This window comes from Fukomys damarensis, unplaced genomic scaffold (assembly GCF_012274545.1).
Source record: "Fukomys damarensis isolate Sample0158 unplaced genomic scaffold, DMR_v1.0_HiC HiC_scaffold_16, whole genome shotgun sequence".
In the NCBI taxonomy this organism is placed as follows: Eukaryota; Metazoa; Chordata; class Mammalia; order Rodentia; family Bathyergidae; genus Fukomys; species Fukomys damarensis.
Window position 1 is genome coordinate 74,165,421 of NW_022900928.1, and position 21,788 is coordinate 74,187,208.

The following is a 21,788-nucleotide window of genomic DNA, read 5'->3' on the forward strand; positions in this document are numbered from 1 at the left end:
GCATAGTGCAGCATGCCTGTAACCCCAAGGAAAACTGAGGTGGGAGGCAAGCCTGGGCCATAGTGAGACCTCATTTCCAAAGAAGAAAAGAAAAGGAATAAGATTAGGAATAGGGCTGGAGACATAACTCCTATGTTGAATCCACAAGCCCCTGACTTCAGACACTAGCACCAAAGAAAGAATGGAGAGGGGGATAATTTGCACAAAGAAATTCAAAACTGATGCTGTGAATACTATAAAACATTTAAAGAGCTAAATAAATGGCTTAACGCATATTCATGGGTCAGAATAGAGTACTTCCCAGATTGATACACAGCACAGATTAATTGTATTCCCTATCAGAATCCCAGCTAGTATGTTTTTAGACCTTGACAAGCCAAGTCTGAAATTCAGAATCTCAGGGGACCCAGAACAGCCAAAAAAAAAAGAGCCAAGCAGAATGCTTGACTGCAGAACTTAACTGCAGAACAGCACTAATCAAATAGCATGGAAAAAAATTTTTAACTGCAACACCAAAAGCACAAGCAACAAGATAACATTGGACATGATCTGAATTTGAAACTTAACTGCATTAATGTTTGCCGTCAGTAAAATGCAAAATAACCCATAGAATGTAAGAAAATATTTGCAGGTCTTATGTCTTATCTGGATCTAGTCCTAAAATATATAAAGAAGCGTTAAAGTCAGTACAGTAATAAGGCATTTCAATTAAAACAGTAAAATGTCTCAAAGATAGGCATTTCTCTAAGGAAGATAAGCAAATAGTTAAGCACATGAAGATAACTTAGCATCAGTCATTAGAAAAATGCAAATTAAAACCACATGAAAAACTACCTCACATTCATTAGGATGGTCAGAATCAAGAAGTAAAATAAGCTAAGCACTGTGGTGCACACCTGTATTTCCTGCTGTGCAGGAAGTTGAGGCAGGGATTGCAGGTTGCAACCCCTCCTGGACAACTTAGCAGTAGCTCAGTGGCAGAGTGCCCCTGGATTTGATCCCTCGTACCTCCAAAAAGGGGGGAAAAAAGTAGTAAAATAATAAGTGTTGACAAGAATGTGGAAAAATTGAAACCCTTGTACACTGCTTAGTATGTGAAATGGTACAACTCTTGTGGGAAGCAGTCTGGCAGTTCCTCAGGATTGACTATAGATAGCTACATTCTGACCCAGCAAGGCTCTCATCTAAATATGTACCCAAGAGAAAGAAAAACAGATGTTCACACAGAAACATATAAATGAGTATTTATAGCATTATTTAACAGTCAAAACATGGAAATAATGCAGAATAACAAATGCATAAGCAACGTTAAGCATATTCATATAATGGAGTATTACCCATAAAAAAGTACAAGTTGGGCATGGTGTCACATGCATATAATCCAGCACTCAGGAGGCTGGAGCAGGAGAATCACCACAAGCTCGAGGCCAGCCTGAACTACATAGCAAGACCTTGTCTCAAAAAAGTAGAGAAGTGATACATGCCGCAATGTGGATGAACTTTGAAACGTTACACTGACTAGAGGAACCAAGTCACGAAAGACCACGTATATTATTCCATTCTTTTTTTTTGTTTGTTTTTGGGTTGTTTTTTTTTCGGGGGGTGGCTACTGGGGAACAAACTCAGGACCTTTTGCTTGCAAGGCAGGCACTGGAATCACTGGGCTAAATACCCAGCCCTCCATTCTTTTAAAAATTATTGAAAATCCCAAATAGCTTTTGGTTATGGGGGTCATACCTATCAGCATTCCCTATATTAATTAAAAATTAAACTGAATTGTTTTAAATATCCATTTTAAAATAAACTATTCTAAAAGAAGGTCTTGCTGTGTAGCCCAGGCTGGCCTCGAAATTCTGCCTCAGTCTCCCAAATGCTGGTGTGCAAACCATGCCTGGCTCAAAACTGCTTTCCAAAACAGAAATGAGTAAGAAGAGTAATGTTGTTTCACATTTTTGCCAATCTGTTTAATATCTGGCTTAAAAGAATACAGCAGGATTCTTACACCTGCTTTCTGTAGTTTCCTACTTGGTTGCGTTAAAATCCACTGGTCCGCTTGCACTTAGGATGAATCGTCTGCCCACACGCCATTTTGCGACATCCTGTATTGGCCACTTGGAAAATGATGACTCACTGAGTTATACATATATTCCAGAAATCGACACACACTTCACAGCCAAAAAGAACTTTACTCATGACTGTTGTCACCAGTATCATCAGAAGAGTATGTGGAAGCTATCAGACTTAAGATAGAGATAAAAGTTTTCTAAAATTCTGAATTTTGTTTGAAAGTGCAGACTTCTCATTGGCTGTGGTGGCAGCAATCATTTGTTTTCTTCAAAATGACAGGTCTACTTCATTTTTTAAAGAAATTCCTGAGAATATCTAAATCTGTTAATTTGCCAGTCATTCTTTGAAGTAAAAATGTTTTGGGGGTTTTGGGGGGTGGGTACTGGGGATTGAACCTCAGGACCTTGTGCTTGTGAGGCAGGCACCGTGCCATTGAGCTAAATCCCTGGCCCCTAAAAATGGTTTTTGATGAAAAAGATAAGTTCACCCTTAACACTCAGTTATACAAATGTCTTGCTTCAGACAACCGCAGTATTACAGTGTGCAGCAGAAGTGCTCTGTGTATTCCCTGTTTCTTCACAGAGAATATTGAAAGGTCATCCATTTAAGTTAAGATTTAAGCAGTTACAACTTTGCTCTGACAGGACATTCTTAAGTGACTGTTGTGGCTTCTGTTCTTACTGTGAAGGTCTTGGTGGTGAGGTATGGAGTGAGGACACACTTTGGCTCCTCCATCCCATTCCACACTAAGTACTTCATCCACCATTGCCCTTGCACCATTGTGAAAATAGCAACACATTGAAAAGACAAGTATTGCGAAAACCATTTTGATTTTGCTGGGTGTGGTGGTATACAACTGTAATCCTAGCACTCGGAAGGCTGAGGCAGGAGGATCACTGCAAGTTAATGGCCAACCTGGGACAGCAGGACCTTGTCTCAAGGGGGGATGGGGCAGGGATTTAATTCAGTGGTATTGCACCTGCCTTGCAAGTGCAAGGTCCTGAGTTTGATCCCAAAAAGGTAATATCAGACAATCAGCAATGATACAGCAGGGTTAACTGGCCCATGTACTGATCCAGTTTCATAGAAGAAGAGAAGTGACATTGTGGATTCAAGGCAGAGTTTGGACTTCGGAATCAAAAAGACCCTGTCTGCCATTTAAATACACTAGAACCCTGGGCAAGTCATGTAACCTAAACCAGGATTTTGTTTTGCAATGTGTAAACCTGGAGGAGGGGCTTGAGAGGCAGCACAGTGGCCCTGGGCTGAACCCCTAGCTCCTCAAAAAAGGTGGGGCTGTCCTTACCTCATGGTGTTTGTGAAGGGAAAGGTACACTAGTGACACTTGAGTGATTATTTGAGTTGTAAGCTGAAGTAGCCACCTCTTTAAACACAAGTTTTACTTGAAAAAATGGCAGTAAATAAGTGATAGACGTGTTAACATTGGAGGAAAAAGTGGTGCTTACTGTTGTACTTCACGTGGATTTAGAAATCTCAGAGTTACAGCATAGAAGGAAAGAAAGCAGCATTGGCTTCCACTCACTGGCTTAAGAAAGTGGAAACGGAGTGGGAGTTCAGCCTTTGCTTTGACTTCTGAACCTTGTTATGTTTCCATTCCGCTGTCTTTGCTTACAGAGGTCACTGGTGAGAAACTCAGTTCTGGGCCACCTGCAAAAAAAATGATCATTTCAAATCTGCAGAGCTCAGTGCTGCTGCCAAAGCTGCTTTTTCTGTTGATCTGAGAGATTTGATAACTTACAAAAAGAGGACTAAAAGATATTTAATTAAAATAAAGACAGCCTCTCGACTTTCTCCAATAGCCCACGCTGTTTCCCAGACGCATTGTGTACTTTTATCTTTGCTCCCTCCCTCTTTTTCTTTCTACTTAGCCCAACTGGCTCTATAGAGCTAGTTTCTCTCTCTGTTTTCTCAAATAAACTTTATCACTAAAAAAGATAAATAAATGACTCAAGGAAATACATATCCTTCCAGGGTTTTTTTTCTGCAAGTAGAGGCAGGAGCATTGTATTTTTCTTTCACTATCTCCCTATCTAGAGCTGAGATAGCGTTCTAGACATACTGTTCTGCAGCTTATTTTACCTAACAGTGTATTCTGGAGATCTGTCCATACCATTCTCATGTCTGGTGTGTTTCCTGAGAGAAATCATTTCTTACAAGAAAAGGTTTATTTTGGTTCTCTGAGGAGTTGTCCTGTGGTGGAGCCTGGGCCTATGTTACGGCAGAAGCATGCAGTAGAGCAGAACTATTTATGTCACAAACAGGGAGCAACAGGAAGATAAGAGGAAGGGCCAGGGTCCCACAAACGCCTTCAGGGCTGGCTCCCATGACCCTATGACCTCCTTCCCACAAAGTTCTGCAGATTCCTACTAGCATCACCCTCCCAAGCCTTATTACTGTAAGCCTATACTCCCAAGCCTTTGAGGAGCATTCAGGTTCCCAACTATATAAAAGATTTTTTTAAAATCATTTTTCGAATGATCCATGGATACTGGGCCCTAACAGTCTCCTACATATGGGTACCTGGTTTATTTACAGTCTTTGATTTTAAAATAATACACAGTGAGGGCCAGGGATTTAGCTCAGCGGTTTTGCCACCTGCCTTGCAAGCTCAATGGGAACCCAAGTTCGATCCCTGGTACAAAACAAAACAAAACAAAACACACAGTGTTACCCTTACATATTTCACTTGTTTGCAGTTATATCTGTGGGGTATGTTCCCAAAAGGGAAATTGCGAGATTTTAGGGTAAATTAGGTTGTAAGTTTGATGGAGATTAAAGCAGACAAGTATGTAGTTTTCAGTAGTACTTGACTTTATATGAGTAGTGAAACTCGATAACCAGAATAACAGATTCTTCACCATTTGTTCTGATTGGATTGTTCATCTGATTCAATTCTTTTAAGAGGTCCCTCTTGACTTCATGTATGCTGTGGCTACGTGATGTAAATATTTATGCCATTTTGTAATGAGAATTGATAACCAGAATAAGACCCACTTTCTTAGCTGCTTACATAAGTTATGGGTTGCTTCATCTGTTTTCCACTAGAAAATTCTCTGAACCTGCTAACAGCAGAATACAGCAAGAAGTCTATGTTCTAGTGGCACATGCAGCATGAAACAGGGCCCGGAGAAACTGGGCACAGCCCCACCAGGCAGAGGTACTGTTCTGCTGCTGGTGCTGTACTGTTTCCATTGGGAAAATATTACCGTGTATAGTATTTGTAGGTATGATTTAAAGAATTCAAAATTGTTTTATAAGGTACCTTGTCAAATTAGGCGACAAGTTTAGCAAATTGAGATGTTTTGTATGAAGGTGCTTAAATGATTCCATGGAAAAAGAACTTTATCTGATATGGCACTATTAGAAATATACACAAAAGAAACCAAGAAGGTAGGGGCACTACTTTGAAGGAAAGCTGAAGGCTACATATGTACCCCCTGGCAATTTAGTACAGTTCCTTGTAGTTTGAATGGGAAGCATTAGAGTGTTTAAAGAACTAATTCTAGAACTGGGCATGATGGCCACTACCTGTTGTCAGTCCCAGCTTATGGGAGGTCGAAGCGGGAGGATTACTTAAGGGCAACACAACAAAGTGAGACCCTGTCTCCCAAAAAACTTACTCTACCTTAATCTAATGTATTTTACTTTCTCATTTCAAATGCCTTCTGTCCCAGGGGTCACTCTGTTCTTTAAGCAGCCAACTCCCAGGCTGAAGTTGGTACATCTTTTCTTATTAGTCCTCACAGATACAGTCATGTATTGCTTAACAGTGGGATAGATTGTGAGAAAAGCATTGTTAGGCCATTTCAGACATTGTAGAGTAAACTTACACAGACTGAGATGGCTGTGACATCACTAGGTGGTACGTCATTGTACATATGGTCTGTTGTTGACCGAAACATTAAGCAGCACAGGACTTAGGCATTCAAATGAAGCCTGGAAACAATTATATGCTAAGAAACAATCCACTTCAAATGGATTAGTGTTTAATAATTTTAGCATTGCAAAATGCAAACTTTTTATTATAAAATGTGTTTTATGTGTACGAGGTATCCTTGATAGCAAACCTTTAGACAGATAGCTGAATTAGGCCAGGGGGAGGGGGTGACAGGAAGAAGGGCTAGGGATTTATTTAGCTCAGTGGTGCTGCCGCCTTCCTTGCAAGCTCAAGATCCTGAGTTCAATCCCTGGTACAAAAAAAAAAAGACAAAATGTTAAATGGTTTTTCAAATTCCATAAGCAGATGTACAGAATACCTAGGATTAGAAAGAGAAATGCTAAACCAGACAAGGCAGTACATGCCTGTAATTTCAGCCCTCTGAAAGACTGAGACAGAGAGGATCATAAGTTCAAGCCCAGCCTGGGCATTTTAGCAATTTAGTAAGACCCTGTCTCAAAATAAAAAAAGCCAGAGATTTATCTCTGTGGAGAGTGCCTGAATTCAATCACCAGTACCACAAAAAAAGCTGAGCATGGTGGTGCATGCCTGTAATCCCAGCACTTGGGAAGCTGAAACAGGAGTATTGTCTGAGTTTGAGGCCAGCCTGGCCTGCATAGTGAGGCCCTGTCTCAAAAAAGTGCTGAAATGTATTGAGAGAGGGTCTCACAGTGTAGTTCAGGATGACTTTGAACTCACTATGTAGCCCTGGCTGGCCTCATGATGATCTGTTTCAAAAAATAAAAACAAGGGCCGGGGATTTAGCTCAGCGGTTAGGTGGCCTGCCTTGTAAGCGCAAGGACCCGAGTTCGATCCGAGTTCGATCCCCGGTACCAAAAAAAAAAAAAATAAAAACAAAAGTGAGGAGAGAAAGGAAGGAAATACTGAACTATATTTACACCTGTCATTTGGTGATTATCCCATAGACAAGGCTTATAGTGTCACCTTCTTACGTGAGGCCTAATTAGAAGTAGTTGGTGCATTGGTGCTATGCTTTCTATCCCTCTCTCCTGTAATCCTGTCCGGAGCAATGCACTGTAGATCACTATGGCCAGGCCTCTAACTCACCTCCTCCTGAGGAGGGCGTGGTAGAGCAAGGCCTGGCCAGAGAGGACTATCTTCCTTCCCACCTATTTCGCCAGAGAAACATCAAGCATTATCTCCTGCAGACCCTACCCAATTTCCCTGTTCCAGTCAGGCTTACCCTTTCCTTTTCCTTATACACTACAGATAAAGGTACTGAACATGCAAGCCAAACTTCTTGTCTCTCATAAAGACAAAGTGTTTCCACTTGGCCTCAGCTAATATAACCTTTACTGTTGTCTTTGTCTTATTCTTCAAGTTTCTTAATCTCTCAACCATCTTTCTCCAGCAGGTGTGGCATAATCCTTATGATAAATTTGTATCTCTTAACTGTGTCCATTTTCTTCTTTCTATGAAAATGTTTCCTTACAGAGTTTAATTTTTTTTTTTTGAGACAGGGTCTCACTATGTAGTTGAGACTGACCTGGAACTCACTAGCCCAGGCTGGTCTCGAACTCACAGTGATCCTCCTGTCAGCCTCCCTAGTGCTGGGATTACAGATGTTCGCCACCACACCCAGCATTTATCCCTATTTTTAATATAAAATCCTCTCCAATACTGGGGAATTGCACCGAAGACCTTTGCACTGAACTACATCCCTGGCTTTTTTTTTTTTTTTTTTTTTTTTTTTTTTTTTTTTCTGTGTGGTGGGTCACTTGAGTTGCCCAGGCTGTGCTTGAAGACCTCCTCCCTCAGCCTCCCAAAGTGCTTGGGATACAGGTGTGCACTACCATTCAAAAATTTGTTACTACCATTACTAAAACAAGCAACCTGCCAAAACAACGTAGGTTAATTTTCCTCTTTCAAATCCCTCCCCAGAGAACCAGTAATGTTCGGTCCACATTTTTCAAAGACTGTTTATATGAAGTATTTGATGACCTGGAGTCAAAGATGGAAGATTCTGGAAAACAGCTTCTTCAGTCAGTTCTTCATCTGATGGAAAATGGAGCCCTCGTATTAACTACAAATTTTGACAATCTCCTGGAACTGTATGCAGCAGACCAGGGAAAACAGCTTGAATCCCTTGACCTTACTGATGAGAAAAAGGTAAAGCATAAAGAAATAATTCAAGCTAGTAGGTCTGAATCAGAAAAATTGTTTTCTAGTTATATAACACAAAGGAATCATTTCCCTCCATATACTTTCGGGGTTTGTTTGCTTTTGAGATAAAAATCAATATATATTAAAATGCACAGGGGCCAGTGACTTAGCTCAGGGGTGCCACTACCTGCCTCCCATGCTCAAGGTCCAGAGTTCAATCCCTGGTACCAAAAAAAAAGCTCTTGAAAGTATACACTTCAGGTTTTGACACTTCAGCTCAGTTTGAAAAGCAAGACTAGAGAAAGATGTTTGAATTGTAAGATCTTGTTAGCACATGATAGTATGGAGTAGTAAAATGTTTGTTTAGAATTCTCTCCAGGGTGCACTTTGACATTTTTTGGAAATATATGAAGACTAATTTTTGATGATTGGAAGACCAAGTTCCAGGCCAGGTGGTTGAGGATAACATTCAGCACTTTTTAAAAATGTAACCCCTGTTAACCCTAAGCCATCTATCATACTACTAAGTTAAAGATACTAACCCTTGTCAGCTTACAATAAGTTAAGTTTGTAAGGTCTCATTTGATCCTAGGGTTTTTGTAATTTTCTTTATGCTTTATTTTCCTAAGGAACCTGCCTTTGTGTTCATCTTAGAACTCAGATATAAATAGTCTAAATAATCTGAATAGAAAACTGATTGACCCATTGGTATCCATTGCCATAGTCCTGCCTTTGCCAGAGTAGCAGCTATAATACTACCCTGTGGTTCTGTTGATCTGAAAGCCAGGATTTAAAAGGGAATTGAATTTAGAAAAAGGTGCCATCAAAATTGGCTTTCTCCACCTGCAGTGCTTTGCACCTTCTCCCTCAGGCTGTGTACAGCCAGGCTTCTTCTTCACCTCTAAGTCTCAACTGAAGTATCCCTCCCCTGAGGAACCATACTTAACATGCATGTTAGCCTTTCTTTCATTTGTCAGATAGTACTTGATGCCTAGCAGGGGCTCAGTAAATATTTCTCAAAAAATGATTGTATGAACTTCAGAAATAGTGACTAGAACAATTTCCATGGCATTTCTAATACAGTCTTCAAAGATCATAGCCAGTTATTCATGGGCATCAGAAATAAAAGGGCCTTTTCAAAACCAAAGATCGCTGTAAGCCTTGGTATTTTCCTTCTTGTTTTTTCCATGAGTCTCTATATCTGCTTTATATTTTTTAGCCCACACTAGGGACATTATAGAAGTGTAATGTTTAGTTTATAGCATGCCACCATGAATACACACAGTCACCTCTGATCTCAGAAGCTAAGCTGGGTCAGGCCTGGTTCATACTTCGATGGGAAAAGTCTAATGGTTAAAGCTACTCAGTAGAAGTCAGAATAAGGCCTAGTGATACTCAAATCCTAAATCTATACCTGTTGACTTTTTTCTAATCCATACCCTATTTCTCCCAAGCAATAAAAAAGTAAAGAATCCTTGGAGAAATGGAGCCCTAAAATCCAAGTGGCTGCTGTAACCCCTGTCATCTGAATGGTGGTTCTTCATGGGCAGCCTTTTAGGTTCCTCAGGGGTAACTGATGTGATCCTTCTACCACTTTTCTGTTGCCACACAAAAAAACCCCTCTGAGACAGAGCTGTAGCCAAGCCAGGCCTCCATGGTGTATGAGATGGCCCTGCTTCTATTGTATGTATATACAGGCAACTGGCTGAGCTTTGTGTTTCTAGCCTGGGCTTCTTCGCATGGCAGCAGGTTCAAAAGCAGCAAAGAGTGAAGTTGAACTCATGCCAACACTTTGCAAGCTTTTCGTTGTGTTGTATTTGCTAATGCCCCACTCAAAAAAAGCAAACCATGCGGCCCACCTGGAGTACCTGTGGCCCTGGTACAGGGAGGCATGATTTCATGGGTCATCACTGAAGCATTTGTCCATAGTGTTTGTGTTTGTAACCAGCGGAAGAGGCTACTGTTGTTTCTTTAGTTGATGACAGGTTCTAATTTGTGATTGTTACTTTCAAAGAGAAATCACCAGGGTTGCTGCCATCATTCCTGACAGTCATACCTAAAATGGAAACAAGCCACATCAGGTTTTGCATTCTTGTACTATGATATCATGAAGCTGAAGAGTTAAGTCCTCAAAACAGCCTCTTGCCCATTCTGACCATTGAGCAGGTGCTCACCCTGCCTGCCTGGTCGAGCTGTGTGTGTGTCATGCAGGTCCTGGAGTGGGCTCAGGAAAAGCGGAAGCTGAGCGTGTTACACATCCATGGGGTCTACACCAACCCTAGTGGCATTGTCCTTCATCCAGCTGGATATCAGAATGTGCTCAGGAACACTGAAGTTATGGTGAGTGGTGCTGATCTTGCTGGGTTTGGGAACTCCTTCCTGGAGGCCTCTAAATATCCCATAGGTATTTTAGGGGGACTGTTTCCTTTTCATTAATCAAAAACGGGAAGGTCCTCCTTCCTTCCTGTGCCGCTTAGCTTGTGAGTACACATGGCATCCCAGGAGATGCAGAGCTTCCCCTCAGGGCTCAGGCCTGGATTTTGTGTGTAGGTGGTGAGCAGGCAGCCAATATTGGTATCATCTTCCCACACAGAAAACACATCAGTACTATTCTTTGTTTGCTTTGTTAATTCTGTGTCAGAAATAAATTAGGCACCTTTTACAGATGGACCACTGCTGGAGCGAACATTCTAAAGAGAATTGTGTACGTGGCAGTGGCTTAGATTGAATTAACTACACTTATTTACACTTCCTGCTCAAAGAAAAACATGGGGGAAAATGACTTGGGTGATAAAAATTGAGGGTTTTTTCCCCCTTTTTTTGGTACTGGGGATTGAACTCGGGTCCTTGTACTTGCGAGGCAGGTGGTGGAACCACCGCACTAAATCCCTGCCCTCTGTATTTGTTGATCTTTTGAGATGCAAGTTTTAGAATTAAGGTGTGCAATCCCAGCCTTTGAGAGGCCAAGGCAGAAGGATTGCCAAGAGTTTGAGGCCAACCTGGGTACATAGTGAGTTGAAGGCCAGTCCGAACTACGTAGTGAGACCTTGTGTCAATAAATAATTGATAAATACAATGAAATTATTCACATGCACATGTTTAAACCAGAAGCACTTCCCGGCATGATATGTTGAGAAATTTACTGGCCCCCTATATTGGCTGTTGTCAGGATTGTGCCATATAGAATGGTATCATGTTTACAGGGTACAGCCAAAAAAGACCAAGAAATTTTATGTTTTCTACAGCATAAGACTTACTTTTTCTAGGACTGAAGATTTAGCTCAGTGGTTCCCCTGCCTGCTTCGCAAATGCAAGGACCCAAGTTTTATCTTAAGTACCAAAATTTTTTTTAAAAAGACTTACTTTTTCCCGACATCTGCTAAAACCATCTTCACTACTGACAATGAATGTTCCCTCAGCAAAATAATTTCTGCTGTTTTTTAGATTTGTATGTATGTATATATGTATATACACACAGCATTTACACATTTACATGTTGATGTTCAAAGTAATGACTTTCTTTAAGCACATTTTGTGATGAAATTATCTTTTCTGATCTATGGTTCAGTTTGAACGGTTAAAAAAAGCAATGTGGCCCAGAAAGTGAAAAGAGGGAGATAATATTGAAGACCCACTCATTGCCTAATGACCTCTGGGCATATAGATCTAAAAAATAAACCACTATACCACTAGAACAATGCCAGTCCTGTGGAATTCATGAAAGGTAGATAAAATTTATCTGGGTAGAAAGTAGTAATTTAGCTCGGTGCTGCTGCCCACCTCGCAAGTGCAAGGTCCTGAGTCCGATCCCCAGTACTAAAAAAAAAAAAATTTATGCATTGAGGCCATAATCTTAAGTGAAATAAAGAGGACACACATGTTTAAATACCAAATAGTTTTTCTCTAGTGTGAAAAACAAAGTGTAAATAAGGATCAAGATGAGCTGGGTGTGGTGGCACACACCTGTAATCCCAGCACTTGGGAGGTTGAGGCAGGAGGATCGCTGTGAGTTTGAGACCAACCTGGGCTGCATAGTTCCAGGTCAGTCTCAACTACATAGTGAGACCCTGCCTCGAAAAAAAAAAAATCAAAATGTATAATTGATAATGTAAAACAGGAAGAAAAGATCCAAAGGTGTAGGGGAAGTGGAAGGAGTAGGGGGAAGGAAAGAAGGGAAAAGAAAAAATATGAGAAAAGGAAAAAATGGAAACAAAGTCATTGTAAATAGGGATGAGTAGGGGGATGAGTAGGGAGGGTGAAGGGAGGGCGGGAATAGGGAAAAAATAAGAACCAAGATACATCATGTAAAGGTACAAGATCCTAGTGATGAATGCAGCTGTATTGTAAACCTAAAATGTACCAATAAACTCAATGGGGAAAAAAATCATAAGCAGGAGATCAGCCCATGTAGAGTGTATCTACCTCTTCATCCTTGGTTAATTGGTCTTCATAATCTGCAGTTGTGAACTGTTGGCTTGTTTCAGCCATGCCTTGTGTCTGTCCTCGGTGTCATGAATGTGTTGTTTCTTTTTCTTCAAGAGAGAGATTCAGAAACTCTATGAAAACAAGTCATTTCTTTTCCTGGGTTGTGGCTGGACTGTGGACGATACCACTTTCCAGGCCCTCTTCCTGGAGGCTGTCAAGCATAAATCTGACTTAGAACATTTCATGCTGGTTCGGAGAGGAGACGTAGATGAGTTCAAAAAGCTTCGTGAAAACATGCTGGACAAGGGGATTAAGGTTATCTCCTATGGAAATGACTATGCTGATCTTCCGGAATATTTCAAGCGACTGACCTGTGAGATCTCCACAAGGGGTAAATTAGGTGAGATGAGTTTGGTGGCCAAGGAAGGGGGCAGCAGACAGTCCCAGCCCTTCAGCGTTTTGTGTGTATGTGATGAGTAAAATTGTTGCTAGGATGAGGGATTTTTTGTCAAGATAATAAGATCATCAAAAATCTAAAAAGCTTTGATCCAGAAATCCCAACAATACAGTTTATCTTAGAATAAATTTCTCTCTTAAGGAAACTGTTCAGTCAGGCATGGTAGCACACACCTTCAACTCCAGCACTCGGGAGGTTGAGACAGGAGGATCACTATGAGTTCAAGTCTAGGTTGTGTATAAAGGCAAAAACTTGGCAACTAAAATGTCCCCATCATTAGGAGTTATAGCCAAACAACTGCTTATGTGGCAATGGATTAGTGAATGATAAGAAATTTTTCTTTTCCCCATGGAGTTTTCTGAAGTATACATGTAATAGACTCTATAGAACATTTCAAGTAATTTTCACTATGCAAAAAATTACAGTACTCTACATGGCCCAGTCCAGGCATATAGCAAATGCTCAGGATTGAAAATGAACAGCAAAGTACTTCTTATCAGTAATATTTAAAGATTTAAATGAAGTATTTTCACCTGAAACTGCTGTCCAAGTTTCATATTACTAACTCCTCTGGTGATAACTGAACATCCTTAATTTTTAAAAGTATATGCCTTAATGACTGATAATGTTGAGAAAAGCCTCTCTAGTAGAAAGCCTACCAGATACAAACAGAATTTGTGGCATTCCACATTTATCATTTTTGTTGTTAAGACTGAATGAAGTCAGGCATGGTAGCACACACCTGTAACCCCAGCACTTAGGCAGCTGAGGCAGAAGGATTACCAAAATTCCAGGCCATCTTGGGCTATGCAGTTAAAAGCCATCCTGAATGAACTATGTGGTGATACCCTGTCTCAAAAAAAAGAAAAAAAAAAAAAGCCCAAAAGCAAAACAAATAAAATTATGTGCAACAGAAGCAGTTCTGTAAACTGGGAATTGAAGCCACAGCCTTTGCTCTGAGCTACATCCCATTACTTTTTTGAGCCAGGGCCTCACTGTGTAGCCTGGGCTGGCCTCAAACTTGAGTAATCCTTCTGCCTCAGCCTACTAGGCATACAAGCATGTGCCACCACACCTAGCCTCTAGTTTTTTCTAAGAAATGTTATAATGAGTGACAGCATCTCTAGGATTTGCTTTGCCAGTAATTTCCTTCGGATGAGTTTTCAGTTTAGTAGGTCAAAAGACATGAACATTTCAGTGGTTGATAAAAACTGCAGAATTGTTTTCCAAGAAGGGAATACTAATTTCTGTTTTAGCGCTATGTCTGTTTATATTTTGACTAAATTCTGGTATTTTTTCCATGTAATTAGATTTTCTTCCTATACCATTATCTATTCAAATATTGTCCAGTAGAATTTTCCATGATTAAAATATCCTGTTATTGTCACTGTCCTATCAGAGCCATAAACCAAGCCCTTGAAATGTAGCTCAAAAGCAGAATTGTTAAATTCGAAACTAGCCATATGTGGCTGGTCACCCTGTATTAGACAGCATAGTTTATTTTCTACTGAAAGTGTATCTGCTCTTTTTCACTCTTCTTCTTGGTTGAATTTGCTTATTCACATGCTCCTCACCCTTGATCAAATAGAATATAACTAAGTAAAATACTACTTAATGATGGCAAACACTAAGTTTTCTTCCCAAGCGAACTTGGTGCACTGAGTAACTTGTTTCCATTATTTGAGTCTGAATACTAACCCAGTTCATTCTCCCACTTCATCTGTTTTGTTTCTAGATGTCATCCTTAGGCATACCACGTACCCATAACTCCCTTTAGATGGTGTTTTCACTAACATGTGATACTGATTTAGTTTGTATTTAGCAGGGATGGTGAGAGAAGGCCAGCTAAATGGCTCATCTTCAGCACATGATGAAATACGAGGTATGCTATTCCCTATTCTTAATGTTAGCACAAAGTTTCCTAAAACTTTGTAAAAATTGTGGAGAATGACAACTCCCACTTTAAAGATTGTCTTTTCCTATCGTTACGATTGCTAAAATCTTGGTATCTATAGGTTTGAGACTGCCTTGCAACTTTAGATGTATAAACGTTTTGTGAGTTATTCTCTTGCCTTTTCTCTCTCCCCACAGGCTACAGTACATGAGCAAGCTAGAGAAATGGCCACCATTAGACCAAGCTATAAGGCCCTACTATGGACAGTGTTTAACAAGCAAAACTAAAGAACCCAACACAGCTCCAGGAAGTACCATTGTCCAGAGGTTGAAGTTTGGGGATAGAGTAGGGAGAAAATGTTCCAGCTTTTCCTTCATCTCAGCTGGTTATTGATCCTCTGCTTCCTGAGAAGCTGAAGAATACCTACATGACAGTGGGACCCATTTGCAGCCCCTCACCCCCAGGCTGACATGCTTGTGTCCACACAACAGACTAATGTGTGACCTCCACTGATGGTGACTGTAGCTCTGCATGAAGGACTTGAGGAGCTCAAAGTCACAAGTCATTGGGAGGGACTCTTGTTGCAGTTTTGTACTCAACACGTGGTTTTTCAATTAAGCCTAATCGCTTTTTTAAAACAGGACTTAAAGCTCTAGTTTTCTAGCTCTTTTACATTGTACAGTATTTTACATAACTGAGTTGTATTAAAGGCTTGTTCATTTACTTGCCAGGGCCCTGCTTTTTTTTTTTTTTTTTTTTTTTTTGGTACCAGAGATCAAACTTGAGACCTTCCAGCTTGTGAGGCAGATCCCCAGCCATCCCTGGCTCTACTTTGAGAATCACCATAGCATGGTACAGAGAAGCCTAAATTTCCTAATTCAACTTAAATTTTAAAAGTTCTGGTCTTTAATGTTAGGGTGGAGTAATCTCATCTGATATCTCAGAGCATTGCCAGTCTTTATCCTTACCATACGTAAGCCTTAGAACTATTTAGTGTGATTTAGGATGTTCTGAATCCTACATAAAATAACTTCAAAGAGACAGTTTATTTATGAAATTTATTTTCTCATATAAATTATGTATTTCTCTGGGCAGACAGCCTTCACCTTATTGCACTAATAGCACATCTTAATACCAAGCTACAGGACAAGTCTTAAGAAGAGGTTTGTATTTGTCAATGTAGCACTTGTCTACCAGGCACTGTAGAAGAGAGGGATGAGGAAAAGCCAGGGCCTGCTCAGCATAGGGTAGGGTGAAGAGGCGGCACTGGGAACTCCTTCCTGACAACTTTTTTTTCCCAAGAAGGGGCACATGCAAAGCTTACGTCTGGATTCTGAAAGGGGAAGGAGCTGAAAGGCTGAAAAGCCCAATGCAACACTGCAGCTTGGCTCCCTTTCTGAGGGATGCAGGGACTCACCTTGCACTCATTTGTAACAAATCACTCTGGCCTGATGCTCTGGGGAAACCATGGGGCAGGGGTCATCACCAGATTTAGAATTAGCAGCAAGTAATAGGCCACACACTGCCACAGTGAGCTGGGTGTCATCCTGGCACCAGAAAGGTACACATCTTAGGGAGAGGTGCCATTCAGGACCCAGAGCCAGCCTGGCAAAGTCTCTTAGCCTAAGTGGAGCTGGGACTTCAAGCTGCTCCTTAGGCAGATGCTTCTAGGACCATCCTAACTGGCAAAGCTCTGGTGTTGGGTCTTCCGACCATTGGTCAAAGCTGTGAGGAGTCTGTAGGCAGAGTGAAGGGGATGCCTGAGTAGGAAGAGAGAAGCTCATGGGGAGAAGGGAGGATGGTGGGCAGTGATTGTAACATGATTAGGCCCTCCTTACAGATGGAGGCTGGGCTGAGCAAAGGTGGGGTTAGGAGGAGCTACAACCCTTGGGATTCCCCTTGCTCTGCCTTTGTACTACACTGAAGACAAGGTGCTCACACACTCTAAAGCACATTCTTGATAACAGGGACAGGCTTTTGGGGTGAAGCGGCAATTTGGTATTAGGCAAGAGACATGTTAAGCCTTCATGAGGGCAGCCACCACAGCCTTGGCATTGAGACTGCGCAGATCACAGTAGGTCTGGCCAGTGCCCACAAAGACAATGGGTTTGCTTGTGATGTACGTCATGGAAATAGCAGCTCCCACCTGAAGTGGAGAAAAGGGGACAGCAATCAACTCAACTCCCTTGTGAAGGAAGCCAGTTGCTCCCTCCAATCTCACCATCCACATTTACCTTGTCGTCAATGGTGTCAAATTTGGTAAGAACAATGCCATCAATGAGCCGAGGTGTTTGAGCCATAGAATGGTCAGCCAAGGCTCTGTTGAACTTGACCTGGAAAGGGAAAAGGTGATAAAAGAACCACCTAATTTGCCAAAGTTTTAAGTTGTAAAGAGAACTAGACCTACGCCCTCACCAGCTGGTCCACGGCTTCGTTGCCTACCAAGGCCTCCCCAACAAACAGCACCAAGTCAGGTGTATTGACGGTTATGAGTTTGGCCAGGGCAGTCATCAGGGGAGCATTGTCTTGCATGCGGCCAGCCGTGTCCACCAACACCACATCGAAGCCTTGGTTTCGTGCTGCAGAGAGAGGCAGGTCAAAACACTCAAGTGTAGCACATATGTGCACCAATTGCCTAGCCTCCTAAGAAGTCAATCTATCTCTGTGGAAAACTTTACTTACTCAGGCTCTGGGTTTAAGGACAGCAACAGGATAAAGGTGACCAATTCAGGTTTCTTTGGTTGGGGTATCAGCTTTGTCTGCAACTGTACACATTACCCAAAAGCAGAGCCTAGCAAGTAACTAACCCTGACTCTTCTCCATTGCTAAGCAGTTAAGTTTGTAGTAGTATGAGCCTATCTGAAAATTTAAAGGAACCCAAAGAGGAAAAGGGGCCCCATCAAGCCCCCACACTTCCTGTGCACTGTACCAAAGGCAATGGCTTCCATGGCAATGCCAGCAGCATCCTTGCCATAGCCCTTCTCAAACAGCTGCACCATCGTTCGGCCACCGTGCTTCTCTGGTGGGTGCAGAGCGCTTAGCCGCCGAGTGTGTGTACGAAGCTGCTCTACGGCCCCAGCCCGAAACGTATCACAGGCAGCAATCAGGACACTGAAGCCATTCTCTAACAGCCAGAAGGAAATCTGTAATGGTAAAGAGAGCAAACACCTAGACTCGGGGTTCTAAGACATGGAGAATAAAGTGCACTAAGTGTCAGTGACAGGTTGGGGAACTGCACTGACCTTGGCAAGATTAGTAGACTTTCCCACTCCATTAACACCACAGAAGGTGACAACATAAGGGCGCTGGCGGCGCTGGGCATCCATGATATCCCGGAGCATGTCCACACGACGCTGGGGCTGCAAAATCTGCACCAAGGACTCCTGCAGAGCCTGCTTGACTGTGGAAGTCACCGCTGTAAAGGGAGGTAGAAGGAACACAGCCATGAAACCTAAGGAATGCACTCAAATATCCAACACTTGGCCAGGCATAGCGGCACATGGCCTGTAATCCCAGGTTCTGAGGAGGCAGAGGCAGGAGGGTTATGAGTTGAAAGGCAGCCTGGGCCATGTAGTAAAGACACCTTTCTGAGCTAAGGGGACTAGGACCATGCTAGGATCCTGTCCCAGGAATCTAGAACATATGTTAAAGCAATTTTTAAATATTAACTCATTCAGTCTAGTAACTCTTGAGTAGGTTATACAAATCTACAAATTAAGGAATTTGCCCTAAGCCACACACTCAGGAAGAGCAGAGACTATGTGCTTAACCTCTTGGTATGATAGCATATTCTGACTTACAGATACTTACTACTGAATGTCCCCATCACCTTCCCTTCCAACTTGTTGGCAACAGATTCACAGAGCTGGACAGCAATTTCTGCAGCTACATTCTTAGCTGAGCAGACAGGGAAACTGGTGTGAGATTTGTTATGTCAATAGTGACTGACTGCATGGTTCAGCTGAGAAGCCAGTCTTAGAACTTACCAATGAGATGATCACGCATCTTGTCCAGCACAGATTCCATATCTTCACGACTCAAACTCTTGGAACCCACAAGGCCCTTCAGCATCCCAAACATGCCACCCAGAGTACCCTTGGTAGCACTGCGGACACAAGATCATAAACACATGTAAGCCTCAGAAAGGACTCAGGGCCTGTCACTGCCGCAGCTGTAAACACCACCCCACCTGAAATCCTACCTGGGTTTGGTAGAGTTTGGGGCAGCCCCTTCATCATCTGAGCTGCTGCAATCCAGATCCTGAAGCTGACCTCCAGGCCCAGTCCCTCGAATCTGGAAGATGTGGGGGAAGGAAGATGAGGTCAGAAACTACAAGCTCGGAGGACAAAAAGCCCAGGTTTACCCTATCCACGCTGGGGACAGGGAAGGTCCAAATGTAATTTACCCCTTTGCTCAAATGAATCCAGGGATCACCCTCCTGGTCTCTACTTCCTAATTTCTAATTGGTAGACCATCATTCTGGCACCTGCTGCCTCTTACCAAGTTGATGTCCTCCGATAGGGCAGCCTCTGGGGTTCCATTGGTGGTAGGAGTACTGTAATCCAAGACTTCCTTGTTAGCACAGCCACCTAGTTCCCACACCCGGGGTGCTTTTTTGCCCTTCTCCTTTGGAGCATCTGACTTCGTGGACTTGCTACAAAGGATCATAGGGACAGAGGGTTATGGTGAGGGGGAAAAATGAGCTAGAAACAGTTTGCTGGCCTCCAGCATAGCTAGGTAACTATCTTTAGAGAGAAGAGATAGAAGGATGCTCACCTGGATTTGTCCATACCCCTCCCATGCTTTTGAATGAATTCCTCTCTCTTCCTGCGTATCAGCTCCTCTTTGGAAAGTTCTCCATTCTCAGGCCCCACTGGGAGACCTGACTTTTCTGCAGGGGCTGCTTTACTGGTAGCCAAAGGGCCATCAGAACCTGTTAGGAGAAACCTCACTGGAGAAAAAAGGATCAAATCCCAACCAACTAGGCAATGGCTAGAATTCTTCCAAATCCTGAAGAGCAAACAACCTGGATATGTTGGGGGTGAAGACCTGAGGATGATGGTGAAGGTGGTGAGCATACTAGTGAGAGGGAGGCAAGCAATGGCAAAAGGAAGGAACACTCAGTCCTTAGTACCACAGTAACACCTTTCATGCCACCACATATCCAGGGAGCTGAAGCACACCTTCTTTTTTGGCCCCCTTTTTTTTGCTGTTCTTTGCTTTTTCCTTAGGCTTCTCCCCCCGTGTTTCAATCATGGACCTCACAGGTTTCTTGGCCTTTTCGGAATCTTCAAATTTCTTCATGGTAGTGGGAGCACGGATTTTACTGCTCTCCTCTGCATCACTACAGGGAGAAGAGAATGGTTTATTTTTCTACCCCGTGCTGGAAAAAAAATATAAAAATCCAGAGAAAGGACCCTCATACCAAAAGGACATGACAGAACTGGGCAACAAAACTGAAGTGGTTTTGAACACCCAATTTACTATCCTTGAACCACCTTCAGGAAGGGAGCTCATCAAGTCATGGGAATTGATTTTGGAGAAGGGAGGCCTCTCACCGAAGGAGCCGCAGGAAGTCATTTTGGAAATCAAAAGTGCCATTCAATAGACTTAAAGCACTCTGCTGTTGGATCTCTGTGCGGTACTTGTCCCGAAAGAGCCGGTGTACATCATCTATCAATTTGTCTACATACGTCAGTGTTAAGATCTTCTGAAAACCAACCTGTTTAGGGAAGGAAAACAGATCTGCTTACAAAGTGGCCCAGAATGGAGGGGTGCCAACTCAACTTAGGCCTCCAGAGTTAGACTCAGCCACCTGGCAGGCTTCCCTGTCCTGAGAGGCAGCCAAGCTCTCTGCCTGGTCCAGAAGTTGCCTTTCCCCCTCCACCTACCTGGTTTTCTCAGTTCCTTCAGCACTTAACGCTGGAATTAATCAGTTTTCTTAGTGATAGTTAAGGGCTATGTTGAAAATGTAACCACTGTCCCTCCAAAATACCCCCACTTACCACAAACACCAGCTCAAACTGGTTGTCCAGTTTGTACTTGAGTGTGAGGGCCTCATGGGTGAAGGAATTGTTACCTCCCCGTTCCTGGAAAAAAAAAAGTGTGTCTCAGGGTTCCAGCTATCCCTAGAAAAACCACACTTGGATCCCCAGATTACCGTTGGGAAGTACTACACAACCTCCCAAAGTCAAACCTGTCCCCAGGACAAGAGGATGCTGGGAAATTTCTCTCTAGCATCCCCCTTGGAAAAGGAGATACCAAACTGGGGTTGGGGAAAAGGTGAGAAGACAGGTAACACACGTAAAAACCAAAAGGTAAGTCCTCCTATATAAACAAGTCCACTAGCAGCTGTGCACTAGTTTCTTAAAAGTGTTTTCCCATTCATAATCTCTCTCAGCCTCCAAACAGCAGAAACCTGGAGAGAAAGGAAGGAAATCTCAAGAGGTCCCGGAATCCGGCTACAGTCCCCCATAATCGAGGTGGGGGCGACGCAAAGTTGCGGAGTGGCCCGACGAGGACAGAGGAAAGCACCGGCCGGTGACCAGTCAGCGGCCAGTCTGCCGTGGGCTGGGAGGATGGGAGAGGGGCGCAGGATCGTTATTCGAAAGAGAACTATGGACGGAATCAGGGAGGAAAGAGCCCAGAGTTCTGAGTCCGCGGCGGAGGTACCTGCAGCAGCACCGAACGAATCAACGCGTTAACGGGCCCGGTGCATGAGTCGCTCACACCCTGGAAGCACCACAGCACAAGGCCGCCTTTAGAGAAAATGGTGAAGAAGTCGAGCATGGCGACAGCAGAAGAGCTAGGACCGGCGCCGGGAAATCGGGCCGCGATCGCCGCCGCTTCCTGCTGCGCCAAGC

The 21,788-nt window shown here is 42.8% G+C and overlaps 2 protein-coding genes across 7 annotated transcripts in view; one reads left to right on the forward strand and one right to left on the reverse strand.

The window, feature by feature from the left end:
• Positions 1-15,681, forward strand: part of Fam118b (family with sequence similarity 118 member B) — a 55,478-nt gene extending 39,797 nt beyond the window's left edge. For 5 of the 6 annotated variants that reach the window (XM_010628653.3, XM_010628654.3, XM_019208092.2 and 2 more), the window contains 5 exons: positions 7,928-8,155; positions 10,361-10,489; positions 12,689-12,974; positions 14,854-14,913; positions 15,123-15,681. In XM_010628653.3, the coding sequence (XP_010626955.1) occupies positions 7,928-8,155; positions 10,361-10,489; positions 12,689-12,974; positions 14,854-14,913; positions 15,123-15,136 (717 nt within the window). In that variant the 3' untranslated portion in view covers positions 15,137-15,681. The remainder of the gene's footprint in view (positions 1-7,927; positions 8,156-10,360; positions 10,490-12,688; positions 12,975-14,853; positions 14,914-15,122) is intronic. The other variant, XM_010628655.3, reaches the window with a different exon arrangement.
• Positions 15,682-16,243: 562 nt separating this feature from the next.
• Positions 16,244-21,727, reverse strand: Srpra (SRP receptor subunit alpha). The gene is made up of 14 exons (XM_010628649.3): positions 21,598-21,727; positions 20,931-21,014; positions 20,484-20,647; positions 20,109-20,269; positions 19,702-19,858; positions 19,426-19,579; positions 19,127-19,218; positions 18,912-19,030; positions 18,736-18,822; positions 18,168-18,340; positions 17,855-18,068; positions 17,341-17,504; positions 17,160-17,258; positions 16,244-17,071 (listed from the first exon to the last, which is right to left on the reverse strand). The coding sequence occupies exons 1-14, from the start codon at positions 21,712-21,714 to the stop codon at positions 16,943-16,945; spliced, it is 1,914 nt and encodes a 637-aa protein (XP_010626951.1). The 5' UTR covers positions 21,715-21,727; the 3' UTR covers positions 16,244-16,942.
• Between the last annotated feature and the right edge of the window lie 61 nt (positions 21,728-21,788).

What these genes read in the sequence shown, in the direction of transcription:
- Srpra (XM_010628649.3), bottom strand. Translation starts at nt 21,714, where the DNA reads ATGCTCGACTTCTTCACCATTTTCTCTAAAGGCGGCCTTGTGCTGTGG. An exon ending in CCAAACTCTACCAAACCCAG is followed by an intron (nt 19,031 to 19,126) that starts GTAGGATTTCAG and finishes TTGTGTCCGCAG; the next exon opens with TGCTACCAAGGGTACTCTGG. An exon ending in AGTCTACTAATCTTGCCAAG is followed by an intron (nt 18,069 to 18,167) that starts GTCAGTGCAGTT and finishes TTACCATTACAG; the next exon opens with ATTTCCTTCTGGCTGTTAGA.